This window comes from Brassica napus, chromosome C1 (assembly GCF_020379485.1).
Source record: "Brassica napus cultivar Da-Ae chromosome C1, Da-Ae, whole genome shotgun sequence".
Classification (NCBI taxonomy): Eukaryota; Viridiplantae; Streptophyta; class Magnoliopsida; order Brassicales; family Brassicaceae; genus Brassica; species Brassica napus.
This window is the reverse complement of record NC_063444.1, coordinates 9,518,986-9,542,840: the sequence shown is the minus strand read 5'-3', so window position 1 is coordinate 9,542,840 and position 23,855 is coordinate 9,518,986. Positions and strand designations below refer to the sequence as shown.

The 23,855-nt window shown below is 33.9% G+C and overlaps 2 protein-coding genes across 5 annotated transcripts; one reads left to right on the top strand and one right to left on the bottom strand.

Annotated features, from left to right (window-relative positions):
* The first annotated feature begins 16,637 nt into the window (after nucleotides 1–16,637).
* On the top strand, nucleotides 16,638–21,226 carry LOC106440150 (lysine-specific demethylase JMJ25). 4 transcript variants are annotated; one of them, XM_048745595.1, is made up of 13 exons: nucleotides 16,638–17,447; nucleotides 17,533–17,666; nucleotides 18,020–18,125; nucleotides 18,219–18,351; nucleotides 18,448–18,499; nucleotides 18,654–18,714; nucleotides 18,814–19,260; nucleotides 19,366–19,692; nucleotides 19,878–20,288; nucleotides 20,373–20,445; nucleotides 20,538–20,623; nucleotides 20,718–20,837; nucleotides 20,922–21,226. In XM_048745595.1, exons 1-13 carry the CDS (start codon nucleotides 16,836–16,838, stop codon nucleotides 21,012–21,014), a joined length of 2,655 nt encoding a protein of 884 aa, XP_048601552.1. In that variant the 5' UTR covers nucleotides 16,638–16,835; the 3' UTR covers nucleotides 21,015–21,226. The 4 variants fall into 4 exon arrangements, with proteins under 4 accessions (XP_048601552.1, XP_048601551.1, XP_048601550.1 ...); XM_048745594.1 differs by having other exon boundaries at nucleotides 18,609–18,714; XM_048745593.1 differs by having other exon boundaries at nucleotides 18,654–19,260.
* LOC106440168 lies at nucleotides 21,216–22,443 on the bottom strand. Its single transcript, XM_013881775.3, has one exon. The coding sequence runs from the start codon at nucleotides 22,007–22,009 to the stop codon at nucleotides 21,407–21,409; it is 603 nt and encodes a 200-aa protein (XP_013737229.2). The 5' UTR covers nucleotides 22,010–22,443; the 3' UTR covers nucleotides 21,216–21,406.
* Nucleotides 22,444–23,855: the final 1,412 nt, after the last annotated feature.

Here is a 23,855-nt window from a genome sequence, read left to right as displayed (position 1 = left end):
AGTCGGTTCCATCCTTCTATAAACCGTAAAGGTTTTCTTAGACCATAATCCACCAAAAAATTTTAACTGGATTTCTTACCTTCGCTTAAAAGATAGTATTAAGCTAAAAACTGTCTCTTAAACAAGATATATAAAAGTTGCCTCTTAACCAAAAAGTGTTAAAAAAAAAAAATCATGAGTTAAAAACCCCGGTTAAAAGACCGGGTTAATCGTACCCTTATCACTTTGTAGTTAGTGTAATGCAAGGTAAACTCTTATGTTTTTTTTCTTCTGTGCGCTAAAGTTTTACCTAATTGATCTAAAAGTTACGTGTTAAGGACATATAAAGCTTTTATAAGACAAACACAAAGAGTAGATTTGTTATATAAACCCGATATTAAAAAACTTTTATTAGTTGTCTGCAAAATATATAAAACGTAACAAAAAAGACACGCTCGTCGTAAAAAGTTCAAATTTAAACAAAATGTAATCTATTGACTGAAGAATCAGATAAAGCTTACCAATAATTTGTATACACATTTGGGCGGTTGCCAAAATGAATATCAGACCCACAGCGAAAAGGTGAACTTTGTTTTACATGCTCCCGTTTGTTTTCGTCTGTGTGTCTGCATACCCATGACAAAACAACAAAACGTGTTTTTCTCGTATACAATTCGTGTTGTGTTTATATGTAGCCACTTGATCATGAAAACCAAATCTTGTGGTCAAATTTGGAGGTTTATAGAGTTAACGTAAATTAATATCCTCCTAAATTCAATATCTAATTATTTCTACTAAGTTTTCTAAGATAATTGGAGACTTGGAGCAACACTCAAGTTATTCGAAAGCCTTTGCGCAAAAAAATAAACACTCAAGTTATCAATTATGTTTTTAGTGAAAGTTATATGTTTCGTATTAAATCACTAATGCAAAACTATTAGTACCCAATTATTATTAAAACAAATGAAAAAAATAGTTGAAATCGATGGCAAACCACGACAAACACACAAAAACCAAATTAAGTACAATAATTTGGTTAGAATGTATACCTAGTACTCAGGGACGGATCTAGAACTAGATTTAATCGGGGCACATAACATTTTTCACTATATTTTATAATTCAATAGGGGGCACTGTCATTGATTAAGCTTAATTACTCAAAGAAATTGAAAAGTTAGATGGGGGCACATGCCTCCGTACAGCTCTTACTACGTCCGCCACTGCTAGTACGTTTCCTATATATGACCATTCTGGTTTGGTCAATAATATACTAATTACTTATATTTATATATCCATGTATCTAAAATAGACAAATAATTTTCTCAATATTTATTTTTGGTATATTCACCATTTCTTCGCTAAATGGTAATTAACAATTTGAAACTTTCGGTCATTGTAGATTATACGTACCGGCCAGTTTTAATCTAATCAAGATATAAGTCGGGCTTGAAATCTGTGATAAATATCATCCATATGGTCCAATTTGTGATATTTCATTACACGATTCACTAGTCAAAGAATTTTCCCAACAATTAAACTATTAATTGTCACCACAAAGTGGACTTACTGGACTTTGATAGTTCATTATTGTCGTCCGTACGACCAGAAGCTTCTATAATCACATGTCATTCTAATGGTCGATGACCACGTAATCCATACGTCATTCATACATCAATACGAGTAGTCCACTTTTTCCACACTAATCATACAAAGAAAAAAAAATAATTTATAGTAAATGAAACAAAGAAAATGAGTCATTATAGTTAAACAATGAAATTTTACAGACCATTTACTAGCTAGAGAGTGACAATGTTGATATATAAAACTTTAAAAAATTGGAAGACAATTTTTTTGTGCAACAGTTTGGAAGACATATTGTATCAATAAACAATGACATCGTACAACTTTTAAATTAATGATTTTAATAAAAATCAAGAATACTTAATTTAGCCTTTACCCAAAGCTAATTAAACTGAAATCAAGTTATATATTAATTATTAATTAGTACTAGTTTGCTTATAACATGGAAGCATATGAATATATTTGAAAACCTATCAATATGTGTAAGAACTGCTAACACATACGTTTGTGAACCGGTTTGAGAACTGCGAGACAAATGCTTGTCTATCTTCTGTAATCGACTCCTGAACATGGATATATCTTTAAAGTCAAATAAAACGTAGCATTATCCAATCATGGTAGCAATAGTATTAACTAAAATTTTGAAAATGGTGCTCTTATAAGAAAAGCAAAACAACAAAAGCTCGATTTCAAAACCTTTATAAAGGAAAACAATAATTCAATTTTTTTTCTATTGTAAAAGTTTATAGACCAATTTAGTCACTCATGGACACAAAGTCCCAGCCGTCCATAGGGAAAAAATCATATCCGGATAAAGTCAATTTCAAAAGTTAAGATAAGCACTAAACTAAATATGTGTCTTTGGCAAGCGTGGCACTACTATATTTTCATACGATTAGTTGATTTGAAGCAACGTGACTTTGAGTTTGTTAAAACTATATATTGCATTGTAACTATTATAGGAACTAACAAATAATGGTGTATACAACCGGATAAAAAAATCGTTTTGATCCTCAAATGTTAAAAATGATTATATATAAATTGCATGATTTTCTTAAAATTTTAGAAACGATTAAAACTAATCTAATTTTTTATTAATCTCATAATTTTTGGATCCGGTTTTGATAGTGGTGAATTATTATGATGATTTAGACCAAGTTTAACTTCCGCTACAGCCTACCGTCACTACAAGAAAACACATGCTTAGCGAGGAAATTTAACGAGGAAAAACAATCCTCGTAAATTTACGTGGAAAACTAAAGTCATCGTTATTTCCTCGTACCGTAACGACAAAAGTGTTTCGTCGTAAAGTGGATGTAATTTAACGAGTATTTTACGAGGAAAAACTATTTTCTCGTAAATACGACGTAAACTTTGCGTGTTATTTACGAAGAAATAGTTTACGTGTATTTAGCGAGGAAATTTTGAATCCACCAACTTTGTAGGTGTTACACGTTTTTTTTTTTAAGGTCACCACATCACAGATGCAGATTATCCTAAGTGGTTACACGAAGTAATTCAATCTCCACTTGTAAAGGTCACCACATCACAGATGTATTTCACACGAGACTATACTTTTCATACATATGAGTATGGTAGACAGCGGGCGACCAGTAACTATGGAACATGTGTGAAAGGGGAAACATATTTCTACGGGATCTTGACGAAGATTATTGAAGTCGAATTTCCAGGAATACTGAAGTTGAAATGCGTCCTCTTCAAATGTGAATGGTTTGACCCCGTCGTCAACAGAGGTGTTCGGTCAAACAAATTCGGTGTAGTTGATGTCAACGGTGGACGAAGGTACAACAAATTCGAGCCTTTCATCTTAGCTTCACAAGCAGACCAAGTTAGCTTCCTTCCATACCCTCGGATGAGAGATTCAGGTATAAATTGGTTAGCAGTGATCAAAGTTACACCTCGAGGACGAATCATCAGTGGAGAAGAACCACAATTGCAAGAAGAACAGATAAATGAAGTCGAGGAACCTGAACAAGAAATTGATGACATCCTTCTCATTGATCCGCATAATCACGAGTACGAAGATCTTCCCGATGATGCCACAGACGAAGCTGTTGAAGACGAGTTTAATGAAAATGATGATGTTTCTAGTGATGACGAGAATGTCGATGTATCCGATTGATGTATTTGTTTTATGAATAAGATGAGAGAGTTTGTTTTATGAATAAGATAATGTGGGGTTTGTTTTATGAATAAGGTAATGTGGGAGTTTGTTTTATGAATAAGCAAATGTGGGAATTGTGGTTTGGAAGAGAAATAAAGATGGGGTTTGGAATATATGAAGTAGAAAATAAGGAATATGGGATTTGGGGTTTCGGATTCTAGGGATTTAAACATAACACTCGTTAATTCCACGTAAGCCAACGAGGAAATAACGACGAAATATTAAAATAAAGAACGCAGGCTCGTTAATTCCACGTAAGCACAAATCGTCGTAAAGACCACGTATAAGAAATCGTCGTAAATTCCACGTAGGCAGAAATCGTCGTAAAGACCACGTATAAGAAATCGTCGTAAATTCCACGTAGGCAGAAATCGTCGTAAATACCTCGTAAGCCAACGAGGAAATAACGACGAAATTTAATAATAAAGATGGAGTTTGGAATATATGAAAATAAGGAATACGGAGTTTTGGGTTTGGAATATGGGGTTTGGGGTTTGGGGTTTAGAGGTTTCGGGGTTTGAGGTTTGGGGTTTGTGGTTTCAGGTTTGGGGTTTGGGGTTTGGGGTTTGGGGTTTCAGGTTTGGGGTTTGGGGTTTGGGGTTTGGAGGTTTCGGATTTTAGGGATTTAAACATAATACTCGTTAATTCCACGTAAGCACAAATCGTCGTAAAGACCACGTATAAGAAATCGTCGTAAATTCCACGTAGGCAGAAATCGTCGTAAATTCCACGTAGGCAGAAATCGTCGTAAATACCTCGTAAGCCAACGAGGAAATAACGACGAAATTTAAAAATAAAGATGGAGTTTGGAATATATGAAAATAAGGAATATGGAGTTTGGGGTTTGGAATATGGGGTTTGGGGTTTCGGGTTTCGGGTTTGGGGTTTAGAGGTTTCGGGGTTTGAGGTTTGGGGTTTGGGGTTTCAGGTTTGGGGTTTGGGGTTTGGGGTTTGGGGTTTGGAGGTTTCGGGGTTTGAGGTTTGGGGTTTGGGGTTTCAGGTTTGGGGTTTGAGGTTTTGGGTTTGGGGTTTGGGGTTTGGAGGTTTCGGATTTTAGGGATTTAAACATAATACTCGTTAATTCCACGTAAGCACAAATAGTCGTAAAGACCACGTATAAGAAATCGTCGTAAATTCCACGTAGGCAGAAATCGTCGTAAAGACCACGTATAAGAAATCGTCGTAAATTCCACGTAGGCAGAAATCGTCGTAAATACCTCGTAAGCCAACGAGGAAATAACGACGAAATTTAAAAATAAAGATGGAGTTTGGAATATATGAAAATAAGGAATATGGAGTTTGGGGTTTGGAATATGAGGTTTGGGGTTTCGGGTTTAGAGGTTTCAGGGTTTGAGGTTTGGGGTTTGGGGTTTCAGGTTTGGGGTTTGGGGTTTCAGGTTTGGGGTTTGGGGTGTGGAGTTTGGGGTTTGGGGTTTGGGGTTTGGAGGTTTCGTGGTTTGAGGTTTGGGGTTCAGGTTTGGGGTTTGGGGTTTGGGGTTTGGGGTTTGGGGTTTGGGGTTTGGGGTTTGGGGTTTGGGGTTTGGGGTTTGGGGTTTGGGGTTTGGGGTTTGGGGTTTGGAGGTTTCGGATTTTAGGGATTTAAACATAATACTCGTTAATTCCACGTAAGCACAAATCGTCGTAAAGACCACGTAAAAGGATTTAAACATAACACTCGTTAATTCCACGTAAGTTGAAATCGTCGTAAATACCACGTAAAATGATTTAAACATAACACTCGTTAATTCCACGTAAGTAGAAATCGTCGTAAATACCTCGTAGTGTAAAAACTAGAAAAAAAAGGGAAAATGATAAAAATACTAGATTAACATGTGGCAAGACTTCCAACAATTATAATACGTAAGTCTCGCCCACATGAATTCTAGTATCTTATCCTTTTCCTATTTTTTCAAATATTTATAATTTGAATAGGATTTTACTGAGGAATGTGATTTCAGATAGGGTGTGATTTGGGAGTTTGTGTGTGGTTTGAGAATGAGAGTTGTGGGTATATTTATAAGAAAGCAAGGCTCGTTAATTCCACGTAAGCAAAATCGTCGTTAATACCTCGTATATAAAAACACGGGCCTTTGCGATTCCTCGTAATTTCCTCGTATTGAAAAACACGGGCCTTTGTAACTGCTCGCTATTTCGTCGTAACCTTACGACGAATTTGCGACGATATGTAATCTTATATATACCCCCGAACGCTCACTCTTTCTTTCCTCTCTACTTCCTCTCCACCTCCTCTCCATTTCGTAGCAATGGTAAGTCTCTCTAATTCTTCTCTAATTTGGTTAGTCTAGGATAGATTAGGTGGTTAGTATAGGGAATTTAGATAGGTTTACGGATTTTATGTTATTTAGTGTTCATTAGGTGGATAATGTTGGGAAATATACTGTTGATGTTAATTTTAAAAATTTAATTTTTTTCTCAGGTTCGAAAAGGAAGACTTACTGCCCATTACAGAGAGATCTTCGGTGAGTCGAGGGCTTCTTGGACGTTATAGCGGCCACAAATCCGGAATGGGAGTCCATGTTGAGGAACATGCGACAACAACATCCCATTCAAGGCGAGTCATACGACGTACATAACGAGGCGGATGTTACGAGGAGGAGTGATGAATTCTACCAGGCGATGAACGACTCTTAGTTTTTTTTTTCCGGTTGTTGTATTATAAATTCAAAACTTATTTATATATAAAATATTTTCATATTGATTTATTTTTATTTTAAATTTCAATTTTATTAATAAATTAAATAATTTTAATTATTTTTTAATTATATTTTTAAATTCTGTAAAATAATAAAAACGAAGTAAATTCGTAGCTAAGGTACGACCTATTTACGTGGAAACCTTACGAGGAAATGACGAGAAATAATAAACGAGTATTTTACCAGAAAACATTTACGAGGAAATAACGAGGAAAGATAAACGAGTATTTTACGAGGAAACACTTTCAAGGTATTTACGTGTAGTTTACGAGGAACTTGTTTCGAGGTATTTACGAGGAAATATAGCAACCTCCTTACGTGGAATGTTGACGTGGTCTTTACGACGAAATGATCTACTTCGTCTTTACGACGAAATATATTCTTCGCTACTTTACGACGAATTAGCGAGGAAATATGTGTTACGACAGATGAGTAACGACCAAACGTGGTTCCTCGCTAGTTCGTCGTAAAGCCTCTTTTACGACGAACTCACGAGGAAAACCGCCCTCGTTAAGATTATGTTTTCTTGTAGTGCGTACCCGTCTATCTTTTTCATTTTACAATGTGAACTGACAGCGTGATTGTAGATTCCAGCATGAGTTTTAACTTGTGTGATCTTCTAGTTATTAAAGATGAAAATATATGTGTAATGTAGCGGAAGCTGTTAGCTGATGCTTGGCAAAAAACGGTCCGCGTCTCTCCTCGTCTTTGTATTAAACTGCTTTTGATTAATGCATTGTCTGTTGTTCGAAAAAAGAAAATGTAGTGGAAGTTGTTAACGAATTACAGTTTGTTGTTAAATACTCACGGAGACACAAGAATTAAAACATACATATTTTCCTAAAAAATAACACTAAAAATATAAAATAAATCTAATCTAGCCAATCATCAAAAGTACTATAAAACATTATTGGTCACATAATTTTTAATGAACTTTAAACTAATTAAAAAATATCAATCATCATGTATTTTGAAACATCAATAACTCTTTAAAACATCACCTATTATGAAATACATGCAGTAGATTATTACTGGTATGTTTCATCCGTGCTACGTACAGGTATTCTTCACTATTTTTAATAAAATTAAGAAAAATTAAAGTGCTATTTTTCTTTATCCGTAACATCTTTTTTAGTAACAAAACATCTTTTTAGTTCAGTTTAACTCTATTGTTACATGTTGACAAAAAAATATTGTGCTGTTACACAAATTAATATTTATTTTACATCAAAGAAAATTTGAATAGTTAGAAAAATATGTTTTAATTAGAAGAAAATAATTGATATACTATGACATTTTAGTTTATCTATTAGTAAAATATAGTTAAAGAAATATTGCATAATATATATATATAATACTTAGTTGATCTTTTTTTCTCGCAACATACTTGATTGATCAAAATATGAGATACTATACAAATAATTTAATAGATGAACATATTTTAACTTGTTTTTATTTTTTTACCAAATTCAAATGTCCTCACGCATATCCAACACATGCATATATATATACTATAAGCTATGATATTTTTATATTAAATACTTTTAAAATAGTCAATTAAGGGTAAATTTGATATTTAAGAAGTTGTCAAGAATAAAATGTTTTCAGCTCTAGTTATTGTTTAAAGAGAAAAATAAATTATTAAACAAAGTTTTGTTATATGCCTCTTTGAATGGGACTTTATGCTAAGAATGGTTAAAAGGCTATCCATCTGACCTATTAGTCAAAATATGAGCGGTAAGTAGCTTGAGAGTTCTTGTATCTTGGAATCTCCGTTCTCTTCCACTCTTCTTCAACCACCGTCGATTTCAATCCATAACATAACTTCTTTTAGCAGAGAATCTTCTTTCAAGTTTGAAGTCTCTTCTTCTCATCATCTCACTCTTCTGATTCTAATATGAAACATATAAGCTTCAGTTGAGGAATAAACTCGTCACGTGAAGACGTGGTGACAACAATTCCTCAGCAGAAAAAAAGCTAAAAATAATTCAAAACTGATAACGGAAGATAATTAAATACTGAAACTTAAAATTTTATCACTAACACATTTGCTAAACAACTATCATAGTACCTCTTCTGCACCACTAACCAATGTCCACTAGTGGCTTTCCGAAAGCCATCTATAACTTTGGCTTCTTTTCCAAAATCATTTTATGTACAATATTCATGGCTACTGCAACTTCAAAAACTTTTGTAAGATCAGAAAATCAAGTTATAGGAAGGACGATGAAAGCATCAGTTACTTTTTGAAAAACTGTTTGAAATAATTTTGTTCGCATATTTGTTATAAAGTGATTCTGTGTGTCCATCTAAAGTTGATTTTAAAGTAGGAAGTGGAGATCGTGGCCTGTTAGAGGCAGTTAAAATAATTAGTTTGCTTTCTTTTTGTTTTAAGTGGAGAAGACGTAAACTGTTTTAAATATTTTCAATTGTTTTTTTTTAATAATTGCTTTTTTGAAAAGTAAAACATTAATTATGTGGCAGAATTTGATTGGCAGAGTGACTTGTGGTTTAGTATATAAGAGATAAGAAAAAATATTTGTTTTCTTTAACGAATTACAATTGGTTGTAATTTATCTCCAATTTTTAAATAATACTCCATGTAAGAGGAATATTCTTTCAATCCACAAATCCATTGTATCCTTCTGTAGAATATTTGACAATAATGAAAATTTACAAAGTTGGTGTTTAATGTTGTCAATACACCAGTTCAAAAAAAAAGATGGCGTCAATACACTGACATGAAATCAAAGGCCATCGACCCTTTGCCATGCCAACAATGTAGGTGTGTAAGACAAAAGAATCTAGCACTGTTATAATTTAAAAATGCCAAACAACTTGGAACCGGGCTTAGTAAAGTTTATAAAATTGCACTGAAAGCCCAACAAAAGCCATAACAAAACATAAGTACAAGCCTTATATTATGATTACATAAATTTTACACATTGGAAACGGTTATACTGTTTTCAATCCTGAATCATTAAATTCTAGAGAAATTAGCTTCTGCACCAAAGAACTTTACACTAATTAACTAAGGGAAAGTTATTGGTAAATAAAATCTCGTAGACTTTGAGAATTTAGGAGGGTGCGTTCAAGCGAGCGTTTTAGGTGATTTGTATTAAAATGACAAATTAACTGTTATCAAACATAAATTTTAAAAATTTATTTAAAGTCCACTGTTATTGAACTTAACATTTCGTAAAGTTCTCTAAAATCTATTGTTATTGAAAATATTTTAAGTTGTGGAGTTTTAAAGTTTGAAGGTGATTTTAAGATGTTTGGGTGGAGTTTCTTAGTTAAAAAAATTAAAACTCAAATCTCATGGTTTTAGGTTATATTCTAGAATGGTGTAAAGAAAATCACCTAAATCTCTGCAACTTATTAAAATCATATAAAATTCCATAAAAAATCAAATCACCTCAAATGTTATATTGAATACACCCCCTTAAAGATTCAATTGTTATTGGTTCTTGGATTTTAAAAATCTTAATAGAATCCATTGTTATTGGTTTACGAATTTTCAAAATCCATTCAAATCTCTTGTTATTCAAAAAGTTTAGTTATTATTGATTCTCTAATTCCAACTAAATCTAGTGTTATTGGGAGATGAATTCTATTCATTTTTACTCATAAGGCTCAACTTTCAAAATATCATATGTATCCATGTGATTTTCAAAATCCATATGATAAAAAAACAAGAAAACAAAATAGTTATTCTTACCAAATATCTATTGCACATTAAATCCAATTATATGTGCAAAACTATAATTTATAACATTTCATGTACTTTTACATTATCAATATATGATTATTTTTATATTGTTTTACCATTTTTGAATAATATAATCATATTTATAAATATTCATATTTATAAATATTAAAAAATTAAAAATAATTTGTTTAAAAAAGTTTCAAAAAGCATTTTTCGAATTTCAAATTTTTTTTTGAAAAAATCATGAAAAATTTTGAATTTGAAAAATATAATTTGAAATTTTTAAAGAAATTTTTTATTTTTTATTTTTCATTTTTATTATTTATATATATATAAAGTAAGGGGTAAAATAATCTTTTGCATTTTTCATGAAATTTGTTTTGGTAATTTTCTTCTTTGTTGACTCTTTATGTATCAAAAACTTAAAAGAGCTATTTAAGAGAATTGTCCAATTTTGTATGTATCACAATTATTATTTTTTTAGTTTGAAAAAATAATAATCATCATATTATATGATTTTAAAAAAATATTATATATTTACTTTAAAAAAGAATGATAGAAAAGATGTACTACAAATTCATGAAAATCTATACCAATCTAAAAAGTTATGATCAAATTTCATAAGTCAATGTATATTCATTTTCACAATCCACATGTAATTTTTAAAATCCATCAACTCTTAATTCAATATAAATTTACAAACTCTACACAAATTCATCTCCAAATAACCCCATTTAAATACCAAATTCACACTGTTACAAACTGTATATAAATCTTAAAGACACTGCTACCCCTATAACTATTAAACTGTAATACTTCTTTCGTTTATATCCTCAAAATCTTATAGTTTTATTTAACAAATCTTATTTACTGCAAAATATCTTCTCACAAATCTTCTTATCTCAAACTACATGTTATTCTTTGGTTTGAGATTTTTTGTTCGGGTGAACTGTTATTATGCAGTAGGAAGGGTCAGGACAAAGAGATGAGAAGCTTTGGTAATGCAATGACAAAACTCCAGCTCCGGCAGTGCAACGAAATCTCAGTCTCATCAACTTCGCTGCGTCTCCGGTGAAGCTCTCTGCCTGCCGATGCGTCTCTGGTGAAGCCTGATGCGTCTCTGGTGATGCATGTTGCATCTCCGGTGAAGTTCTTCCACACAGCGTCTCTGGTGAAGCTCTCTGCCTGCCGATGCATCTTCGGTGAAGCTCTCTGCCTGCCGATGCGTCTCTGGTGAAGCCCACTGCGTCTCTGGTGATGCATGTTGCATCTCCGGTCAAGCTCTTCCGCACAGCGTCTCCGGTGAAGCTCCTCGTCGTTGTGTCTCCGGTGTAGCTCTACCCTGTTGCAACTCCGGTGAAGCTCTCTGCCGCTATGTCTCATGTGAAGCTCTCGGTCTCTGCGTCTCCAGTCAAGCTCTTCTACCCATGTGTCTCCGGTGAAGCTCTCCCCCACACGTCTCCAATGAAGCTCTTCGCCGCTGCATCACTGGTGAAGGTCTCTGCCGCTGCCGGTGAAGCCCTAGGTTGCTGCGTCTCCGGCGAAGTTCTTCGCCTCTGCGTCTCCACTCGATGTATATGCTATATATGTTGTAGGGTTGACGTGTCATATAAGATCTATAAGATCTTCTTGTTCATTAACGATGTAAATATTATTTTGAATGTATAACAACTTTACACTAAACAAATCCATTTTTAATCTCAAGTAACTCATTTTGTAAAAGTGTATATATTATATTAGTTGTTTAACAGTTTGTTATGTATCAACGAAAACATTGCCTAAACATTATTCGTATATTCATTTCATATATCATAGCTATGATCTTGATTCTTATAATATCGATGAATGTGATATACAAAATTCAAACAAGTTTATCCAAATAACTTGTTTGTTAATCGTGCAAATATTTTATTAACTTTTTAATAAATTGACAATACAAACAACTAAGTTTTTATCCCACGTAACTCATCTTCTAACCGTGTATATATTATATTAGCTGTTCAACAATTTAGCATTTCCAACGAATACATGTACATAAACATTGTTCATATATTCATTTAATATGTCATAGCTATGATTTTAATTTCTTATGGTATTAGCTTAAAATCATGAATTTGCTTAGCTGTATATTCAACTAAATACTCATCTAACAAATTATTAAACCGGCTATAATTTAATAATACCGGCTATAATTTAACATAGCCATCTAAACATTTATTTAACAAAGTAAGATCTTTTGGCCGTTGCTGCGTCTCCGATGAAGCTCTCGGTCGCTGCGTCTCCGGTGGAGCTCTCGGCATGTGTGTCTCTGGCGAAGCTCCCTGCATCTGTGTCTCTGACGAAGCTCCGCATATGTGTCTCCGACGAAGCTCTTCGCCTATGTATCTACTTCGTCACAATCAAACCCATACCAGTTTTTAAGTTTCATGGTCATCACACCTTTAAGGAAATAGAAAGGATCAGCACGCTGTCGCTGTTGCTCAACTTATCGTCATGGTCATCACCTCAAGCCATCATTATCAAATGACACGTTTGTGTTAGATAATATGTTGATATTACGTGTATATGCACACCAATTAACCTAATGTGCACACTGCCACAATTGAATTGTATGTCGATGTAGTACTTTAGGATCGAATCCACAGAGACCAACAATTACACTTTATCTTTATGGGATCAATATTAAGCTAAAACAATAATGGGAGTTTTGAGATAAGGGTATGGTAACAGAAAATAACAAACTAGTTTAAGGGTTTTCAGTTGATTAAAAGATCTAGGTTTAAGGTGATTCATCGGGATACTTAGGATCATGAGCTACACAACTATTCAAGAAAACAATACGAGCCAATCTAGAACGTGAACAACAAGATTAGATAAACCCACTGTCGTGGTGTCTACTAATTTTTCAAGCAATCCTAAAACCTAAACTGTCGTTTGGATTAGAGACTAATGACAAGTATTAAGCTCAGATTCAATTGGTTCACGATTCGCCTTAACATCAGCTGTCGTTAGATAAGGACAAATCACCTATCTATGATTTTTCTAGCAATCTAAAACACTTTTGATGATTAGATTAAACCTAATATCAGATGCTAAATGACCAGTTTAACACAAGCAGTAAGTATAGCAATAGATAGAGATATCAAAGAATAACAATCCTTTTTAAGTCTAGCTCATTGATCCATGATCCCTAACACCCTAAACCTAACAAGCGACTACTCAGACATGAACAGAGAAATCACAGAGATAACAGATGAAGAAAACATGTGTAGATAAAATAGAAATAGGGTTCAGGGGGTTCTTCTCTAAATCGAGAGAGATGGTCTTCTCCCTTTACAAAGTATCAAATCACAAATCTCCAAAAGCTCCAATCTGATTTCTTGTGTAAAAAGTAGCGTCCAAAAATATAGAAAAACATAAAAAGAAGTTATATGGAAGCCATAGGCAGCTGAGAGAGAAAATAGAGAGATTAGGGCAAATCCCAAAATAGCTTGTAGTTTCCTTAAAAATCTTTGCCGCTGGAACATGCACTCGGGTTGCTCCGCTCGATAGGGAACAATCACTTCAGACTGTTCTGCGTGAAAATCACCAAATTGCATTGTTTTCTGCCTCTTTTTCTCCAACTAGTCAATCTTCCATCCAGTGCAACTCCAAACCTGTAATAATTCGGAAAGGACTAGGAAGACTCGATAAATACTTGAAAACTAATTGAAAAGCATATACACAAGATGTCTAAAACACCATATATCATATGTCGATGGAGATTAACCTCAACGCCACTGTACATCTTCGTTTATCAAGGCAGATTCGAAAATCTAAACATAATATTTCATTGATTTTTACAAATCTAAAAATTCTTTTATCTTGCTATTATTATATGAATCAGGGATAATATTGACTTTTTACTACATTATGTCAGTACACGTTAACTCAAATTCTATTGTTTAGATACTTCACTAATATCGACTTCTTTCATTGTTATTAACCTAATTAGCTCTAAATTCTATACTATCTTAGAGCTTAAAAATTCTAGAAGACCGAATTAGAAATTTTTTTTTTGTTGACTTTCGGACCACAACGGGCCGGCCCGATAGTCCAAACCTCCACAGAGGGAGAGACCTCCCTTTAGGAGGCAGAAAGGGTTGAACCGCTGATGCCAAAGTCCCAGAGAGATGGTCAATGGCCACTAGGCCATGAGCTACTAAGACCAAGTTAGGATAGTACTAATATATGATGTAATTGAATAAAATAATAAAGTAATGTAATTTAGAAAACATTATGTAAATGTATAGTTCTAATATAAACATTAATTAATAATGGGCCCGTTACTAATTCTGGTATATAACTTTTCTATAGATATAAATAAACATTTTATGATTTATTTTCTATTTACAGTAAAGTCTATTTTTAAAATTTCTAAACATTTTAAAACATTTAGATATTTTTGTTACTTTACACCTAAAAATACATCTACATTAAACAATACATATTTTTTGCACGACAAATATTCGAAAACAACATAAATATATATTTTCAAATTTTAATTAATTTATATACTTTAAAAATTATTTATTATTCTTATTTTCAAATAAAATATATTCCGAAATGTTAAATTTTTAGAAATTTAAAAAATTCTATAAATTAATTGAACTATACTTTCAATATTATTAATTTATAGAGTTTTATTATATAAGTAGAGTGACAAAAATATTTATAACTGTATATCAAAAATATAAAACACCAAACTATATATAACAATAAATCTTTAAAACATCAGTAAAAATGGTGAGAGTATATTGTATGATAAATCTTTAATACTAAATCTTGTTTGGTCAAAGTTAATAATTATCAATCATAAATTTCTTTACAATATAATTAGTCTATACTATTATTTGCGAAGTGATTTTTTCGCTTTGAACTCTCACGTTAAGAGTTATAGCGGTTAAAGTTTATGTTACCCTCAATAAATAATTAAAATTTTTCTTTATAAATTTTATAAAATTGACCATAAACGAATTATGAGACAAGTTAAAAAAAAAAACATGTTTTAAAAAGAAAAACAATTCGTGTATATTGCGTTGTTATTCAAAAATAATATTTTCTTTTAGTACGATAAATCTCTTGATATATTTATCGAATAAAAAAGAAATAGAATTCCAACTAATAATAAAATATGTAATGGCTTCGATAATTATAAACATAAAAAAAATTTCATTATATAATCTTTAATATTATTCGTATTTATTGATATCTAATAATAGTTTTTGAATTAATTATATTAGTGAGATTATCATGCCCGTATTGCAGTCAAAATTGGTGACCATTTGAAGAACACTAGGAACAAATAAAAAAAAAGCGAAGAGGAATAAAATTAAAGGAATGAGTGGTAATGATTGTTCCTCCTCAAAAATAACGAGGAATATTTTTTCCTTTGTTATTCTCTACAAAAAAAATGAAAAAATAGAAAAAAAATTAATTTCTTATGAATAGTATATTTTTATGGAAATCATAAGAAATTGAATGTTCCTTCTCATTCTATTGGTCACCAATTCACCTATAGTACTATGTTAAAAAGGAACATTGTATAATACGTTTGAAACTTGTGTTTTTTTTTTAATTTCACATTTAAATAAGGGCAAATCTCCAAAATAGCACATTTCTAAATTTATATCACAAAAATAGCACTCAAAAACTAAAATGACCAAAATAGCATTTTATCTTTTGAAAATTTTAATTTTTTTATTTTTCAAAATTTGAAATCTTATCCCCAAAACCTCATTTCTCAACTCTAAACCCTAAACCCTAAACTCTAAACCCTAAACCCTAAACTCTAAACCCTAAACCTTAAACCCTAAACCCTAAACCCTAAACTCTAAACCCTAAACCCTAAACTCTAAACCTTAAACCATAAACTCTAAACCTTAAACCCTAAACCCTAAACCCTAAACTCTAAACCCTAAACCCTAAACTCTAAATCCTAAATCCCACCCTTTAATTATAAACCCTAAGTTTGTGACTTTTGATAAAACATTAAGTGCTATTTTTGTGACTTTTGACCTTAAGTGCTAGTTTGGAAACAAAAACTTGATTTAGTGCTATTTTTGTTTTTTTCTATTTAAATAATCTTATAATTAGCATGAAAACTACAAAAGTATACATGTTTGTATTTGAACAATATAACAGAATAATCTTAAAAATACATATGTGTCTATTTGTATTCTGAATCAGTATGCTTATGTAAAACTAGAAACCATTATACATATACAAAGCTAGATTAAAAAGATGAAATATGTAAAAATTCCTGAAATCTGAAGCATAATTCCATTTATTTATTAAGTTCAAAAAAAATTCCATTTATTTATTTGGTCAATTCTATCAAATGGAAAAATAGAAACAAAACAAAATAGAAACTGAAGATCCTCTCGATATTTGCGATATTACGTTACCAAAACAAGGCCCTTATTCTTCATAAAATTACAAGACTGCCACTTGGTTCACTCTCCATAAAGACTCTTCCTTTTTCGCCTCTCTCGCTCTCTCTCTCTCTCTCTCTACAACAAAGCTCGCCGCGTCCTTCTCTGGGTTTTCGATCACTGCCTCACCAGAGATTCCACCGTAACCTCTCATCTGAAATTCAGAGAACTTTTCGGTTAATTCGAGAATAATGTCGGAGAACGACGCGATCCCCGACGAGTTTCGCTGCAACCGCTCCGACGGGAAGCAATGGCGGTGCAAGAGACGCGCTTTGGAAGGGAAGAAGCTCTGCGAGACTCATACCTCGCAGCTTACTCAGAAGCGGGACAGGGAGAAAGCTGCTGCGTCGACGAAGCTCGCTAGATCAAGAAACGGAGACGAAGCGGCGGCGTCTTCAGAGATGGAGCCGAACGAAGGTGGGATTAGGGATTGTGAATTGGGGAAACCGAAGAAGAGGAAGCGAGTGATGGAGGAAGAAGATGAAGCGGTGAGGAAATTGCAGTTGGATTTGATTAGGATGGCGTTGAAGAGAGAAGCTGAGAAGAATAAGAAGAAGAAGAAGTCACCGAAGAAGGAGAAGAAGAAGAAGAAGAAGAAGAGTAAAGGGTTTGGTGGTTTCGTTGGGGAAGAGTTAACGAAGGTTCTTCCTAACGGCATTATGGCGATTTCTCCACCTTCTCCGACTACAAGCGATGTGTCGTCTCCTTGTTGTGATGTTAAAGTAGGACAAGAAGTGATCTCAGTGAGTAAAAGAAGATTCAGGTCTAAGAACATTGACCGTTTACCTTTTGGGAAAATGCAGGTAACAGAAAAAACAAAATTAAAGCTTTACACTTTGTGTGTCCATCTATATTTTATGATTTGGATTTTGTGTGATTTCTGTAAAGATGGTTCCTTTCAAGGGAAAAGTGGTTAATGCGAAGAAGAGGTGCCATTGGTGTGGTACCAGAGGATCTGAGGATTTGATTAGCTGTCTGAGTTGTGAAAGAGAGTTCTTTTGCCTTGATTGTATCGAGAAAAGGTACATTAAGTTATCATGCCTCCTTTACTTATCTTTTTTGCTGTTGGTCTCTCTAGAGCTTATGAATCAGCATCTAGAATAAGAATTGAGAATAGTTCTAATTAGGAGTAATCTCACTAGTTTCAACAAGTTTTGTGGACCTAGGATATAGTGAGGCTTTATGTGCGTAGAGCGTATTTTACTTCCCGGTTGCTTAGATATCGTCTCTACTCACTCCACAGCGTAAATGTTTACCAGATACTCTTTCCTGCAATTCCTTCAAGAACTTTACTTGAGATTGTTTGTGGAATTCCCTTGTTTATAATCTTGCTAGAATCAGTCATCTTATTGAATTGTGGCTTGGAATGAACCAGGAACAAGGGATCAAAAGAAGAAGTTGAGAAAAAATGCCCTGTATGCTGTGGATCATGTAGGTGCAAGTCTTGCTTAGCCACTATGTCTGGAGTCACTGAATGTAAGGTCTGACTATCTAATAGTTATTTAAGCGTAAATAGTTTGCATTCCTTTTTTTTTCTTCCTCCTGTAGATATTTACTTCTTTCACATGTTTCAGAATTCTCGGAATGTGAGGAGTGATATTGACAGGGTCTTGCATCTACATTATGCTGTGTGCATGCTTCTCCCAGTACTAAAAGAAATCAACTCAGAAGACAAAGTAGAGGTCGAAAATGACACAGAAACGACAGGTGTTTAAATAGTAGACTCTCATTCTGAATCCCTCGGTCATGCTCATATTAAGTTAAACTCAATTCATATTTTTTGTTTTTCCTTCATACTTTTAGATGAACAGCAAATCCATAGCTCTGAAGTAACCTCTGATGATCAACAACTCTGGTGCCCACTCTTTTACCTTGTTCTCTTCTACTGTTAAGGTTTTAATATTATGTTATCCGCTGTGAGCTTCTCTTACAAATTCATCTAATATATGTCCGAATTGAAACAGTTGTGACTCTGCCATTGTTGATTCTCAAAAAAATTGCACCTGCAGCTCCTCTGTTCTCAGGATGAGTTCTGATCAAGACGGGAGTCAAGGGAGCTTATCTAGAAAGGTTGGGTTAGTTAAATACTCGAATGGTATAGAATCTTGTAAGCCACCCTTATCTGATACTTGGGACCAATCTCTAAAAGAAGCTCTAACGGAATGCCAGCTGAAAGATGTCAAAGGGGGCAGGAATAACCTTTCCTTGAGAAGTCTATACTCTCTGGAGCTGACAAGAAAGTTAGAGATCAGTGCAGAAGAAATAGTCAGTTGCTATGAGTTGCCTGAAATCTTAGATAGATACTTAAGATGTCCGTTTTGTCCTGGAAGAGAAAAGCAATCTGGTAATAGTAATGACAACCATCTGAAAGAAGCATCCAGGAGATGTGAAGACGTAACTGGTAACTTCTTATACTATCCCACAGCGATGGATTTTCAACAAAACAATCTCGAACATTTTCAGACGCACTGGAGCAAAGGGCATCCTGTTATAGTTCGTAGTGTGTTAAAGGGAGGCTCAAGCCTTAACTGGGATCCAGTAGCCATGTTCTGTAACTATCTTAGGAACAGCAATAGAAAAACCGGTAATACAACTGATTGCATGGATTGGTTTGAGGTTAGTGACTTTTGTTTTGTAACTGTTAACCCTGCCCTGCTCTTTCTCTTTGTGGATTAATACCGTTTTGGTTTCTAATTGGTATGCTTCTTTATTCAATGACAGGTAGAAATGGGGGTAAAGCAAGTTTTTTTGGGCTCTTTGAGAGGGAAGGCTGAGACTAATACTTGTCAAGAGAGGATGAAGCTGGATGGATGGCTTTCATCTTCTCTGTTTAAAGAACAGTTCCCAAATCATCATGCTGAAATACTGAGAATATTACCACTTCCTCATTACATGGATCCAAGGTGTGGTCTACTAAATGTGGCTGCCGATCTACCTGACAGTATCCAGACACCCAAGCTAGGTCCATGCCTCCGTATTTCCTACAGGAGTGGTGAAGATGCAAAGCCTGATTATGTGAAGAAGCTTGGTTTTGAAACTTGTGACACGGTAAGTTTTCCGAGTCATTTCATTTCTGGCAGAGGTTTTCCCTTATTTCACAATTCCTAGCTTTACGTATTAAAGATTTACATTGATAGTAAGATAAATAAGTAAAACTGTGGTCTGGTACATTTTCTTTGTTTAACTTTTCAGATCGAGTTGTATTTTGCTCAAGCTTTTGATTTCATCTGCAGGTTGATATCTTGTTGCATGTCACAGAAACACTAGTGTGCACAAAACAAATCTGCAGAATAAGAAAGCTAATGAGAAATATCGGAAGAGTAAGATCTAAAAACCCAGAAAAGGGAAAGCAGAGCAAATTTGGTAGGGGAAAGAAACAAGACAGGAATGACGCTTCATATGCTCAGAGGGATTGCTCGGACGACTATTCTAGTTCTGACTCAGAATCTTCTCAACTCTGTTTAGGCAGTGAGTTTCAGGCAGAGGAAAGAGAAAGTTCCAATGACTCCTGTGTAGAAGAAAGCCTAAGCAACTCCTGTGGTGCCCAATGGGATGTATTCCAGACGCAAGATGTTTCTAAACTTCTTGAGTATATGAACAACCACTATCTCGAGCTAGCACCCATGGATTCAACCAAAACAAAAGTAAGTTTTGGGTTGATAGGTTAAACACTTCTATAAGAAAATAATTAGATGTCTTTCCATGTTTGTTATGTATCACTGTTGCAGGCGAGTCATCCATTGCTTGAGCAGAGTTACTATCTTGATGAGTATCACAAAGAAAGGCTTAAGAAAGAGTTTGGTAAGTATCTTATCCTCATTTCTTCTATTTTTCTTTATCCTATCACTGTGTTATACATACTCAGTATCATGCCGCTTATTCTGTTTCTTCAGACGTTGAACCATGGAGTTTTGATCAATGTGTTGGGGAAGCAGTCATCGTCCCTGCTGGATGTCCATACCAAAATAGAAAGAATAAGGTATTTTTTTAGAACTTTACACCTTCTTGCCTTGTTTTATAATCCACAAAGTTAGTACTCTCTTTTAACACAACTTTTGCATATTTTTTGCTAGTCTTGCGTAAATGCAGTCCTGAATTTCCTTTCACCTGAGCACGTTGCTGAATCTATCAAACGAGTGGACGAGCTTAATCAACTTCCTCAGAGCGTCAAAACGAAAGCAAACAAGATTGAGGTAAGTTTCGTTCCCCTTGGTTTTAAACAAGATTGAGAGTAAAAGAGTATTGTTTATGTATATATGTATTGCTGCAACAACCAGGTGAAGAAAATGGCGATCCATAAAGTCAGCGAAGCTATAAAGGAAATCCGGGAGCGCACATCTTCAGATTCAAAGGCTGCATATAGATTATAACTAGAACTAGAGGTACCAATCTTGATTCTTGACCATTGAGAATTACACCATTCTTTGCGGTAAGATTCAGCTGTTGAGTTACAGTTTCAAGGACTAGCAGTGTGTAAAAAATATAGAAATAAACAAATAAGAACACAGAGAAGCAAAAGAGAATTCATTTGTCATTTAGATTGTTGCCTGGTGATGAATAATAAAGAAGCATTGATTTTTAACCTGTTTTCCTTTTCTTAAAACATTTACACATATGAAGCTTGGTATCTACAAGATCTAATGATATATACGCAATTTACATAATGTTACAAAAGTGAATTAACTATTTACTTTTCTTAGCTTGTGGCTGACAAAATCTGATGATATACACAATTTATTTACAAATATTTACTCGTTTGGGGTCATTTTGTTCTAAGAACAATCTTACCTTGTGCATCTTCATGCATAATGGGTAGTACTATGTCTGGGGGCTGAAGCCTCCAGACTTTAGGATCTTGAAACTGATGTCCTAACTTAGCCAATTTATCAGCGGCTCGATTACCTTCTCTGTAAACATGGCTCAAGACGCAGTTGCTAAGACCAGGCATAACCACGTTGATGTAGTTCACATGCTTTTTTGCTTCTTGACATCTCAATCTCCCTCTCTTGGAGATGATATCCATAATGATCTTGGCGTCTCCTTCGAGCCATAGATCAGTCCATCCGTTTTCTAGAACCAGCTCTAACCCTCTTTTGAGGGCTGCGAATTCTGCCACGGTGCTTGTGGCTGCTCCTATGGGTTCTGAGTATCCGAGAAGGAACTCGCCTTTGTGGTTCCTGAATATTCCTCCGATGCTGGCTTGTCCATGTTTTCTTGACCCATCAAAGTTTAGCTTTGTCCATCCGTGTTCTGGTTTCTTCCAGACAACTTCGATAGGTTGTTTATGGTAGTTTCTGGTTAAGAATAAGGTAGCTCGAGTTTGAAGCAGCCCTGGGAAACTAGCCATCTTTGAGAAAGCTAGCATTGTCTTTCAAGCGGTTGATGCAGGATATTTTAAGAAATTTTGGAGCAATCAGGTTCTTCTTTCTGCTGCTATAATCTTCACGACTGTTGCAATAAGATGATCATTATTGGAGACTAGGAATGAATATTAGAAAAATGTAGAGGAAGGGTTTGTTAGAGAAATGATCCTTGCAAGGAAAGCAAAGAATGATCTTGGATTGAGTAAAAAGAAAAGGGAAAGAAAGTTTGCAGAATTCAGTAAGCTCAGAAATGTTTTAAAAATCTAGTCTGATACAATGGAGATTTAAAGAAGAAGAGATTTCTATGAAGAAAACCTTGAGAAACCTGAAACATTAATGGCTATTTTTGTCATATACCTTAGATTCCATGGCGTCTCTCCTAAATTTCAGGAGGAGCTCTCCCTCTCTCCTTTTTGCTCTGGTTTAGAAACGTGCAAGCAAAGAAAGAAATAAAAACAGAGTAAAACAGAGTTACCAACATTTTCAGGAAGCATTAGTTTGTTTTTTTCCACGTATTAAGTGATTCATTTTGGTTCTGTTTACGTATAGTAAGAGACTCACAGCAGATCAAACCATTAAGAAAAAATACGCGAGTTGATAAACTTATTACATTGTTCTTACCAATAGAGCCATGATCACGAACGTAACGATACATAGCGAACAATGTGACTAACAGACATTTCTAAACACTTGCCCTGTTTCTGCTTGTACAATGAAACTAGATTTCAAACTGTTCTCATTCGTTGGTTAATAAAAGTGGAACGGTTACTTGGACAAGTTTTTGGTTCGGTTTATCCCGGTTACAGTATGTTTAAATCTTCTCGACTTGGTCCGGGCATGATAGTTGCTTTATTTTTTTTATAGTTGCTTCATTAACTGAGGTGGAAACCCAGAATGTGTTATTGGTTTGTATGTTTTAATAGATTTAAAAATTCAAGTTAAATCTATCAAATCTATTTTTATTGTTTCTATAATTTTAAAATAGATTTTAGAATCAGATATATTCAATAGTAGGAATTTGTTTAAATATTTGATTTGAATGGATTTACAAGTGTTTTTTTTTTTTTTTTGAAAAAAGGATTCACAAGTGTTTTTATGATTAAAATACAAAGGAACAAATATTGAGTTGAACCTTGTTATTTTGATGGGATTTGTATTATTGGTAATTCCTTATATTTTTGTGTAGTAATTAATTAATAAACATCGTTTGATATACTACTTCAAATTTAATAATAACCTTTCCTCATCAAAGATTCATTAGCTTTGTGACTTTGTCCGCTGGAGTTTTCATTGACGGAGTGGAGAAGTCAAAGCCTAGTTAGCCAGAAAGCTTTAACTTCTTGCCGTACCAAGGCGAGACTCATATGTAATTACTTTGCTCGTATACTTTTGCATCATTGTGTTCTACCGAAACCACGGTGGTTGCGGCAAAAGCGGAGGTGGTGGAGTTTGTTTGTCGAAGTCTCCAGATTACACTGAATTTATTTCAAAAGAGTTGCAAATGAAACGTGTCTTTCATACAAAAATTCTGAATTAGTTATCATATTATTGTGATTCAAATAACAGAACTACAGAAGCAATCACAAATCAAGAAGAAATCCCTTTATATATTATCAAACATGAAAGTTACAAAAAAAATATATATATTATCAAACATGAAAATTGTTCTCAAACTTGGTCCTGCTTGTTCTGATAGGTTCTTAGGCTTTTTCTTTTCACATTTATATATTATCAAACATGAACCTAGAATTTCTTGGAAAACGAGAAACTTCAGAAAAAAGAAAGAAATATCTCCATCACATTACGATGAATTAGATGCCATACATATTTTTCTGTCAGAATATATGT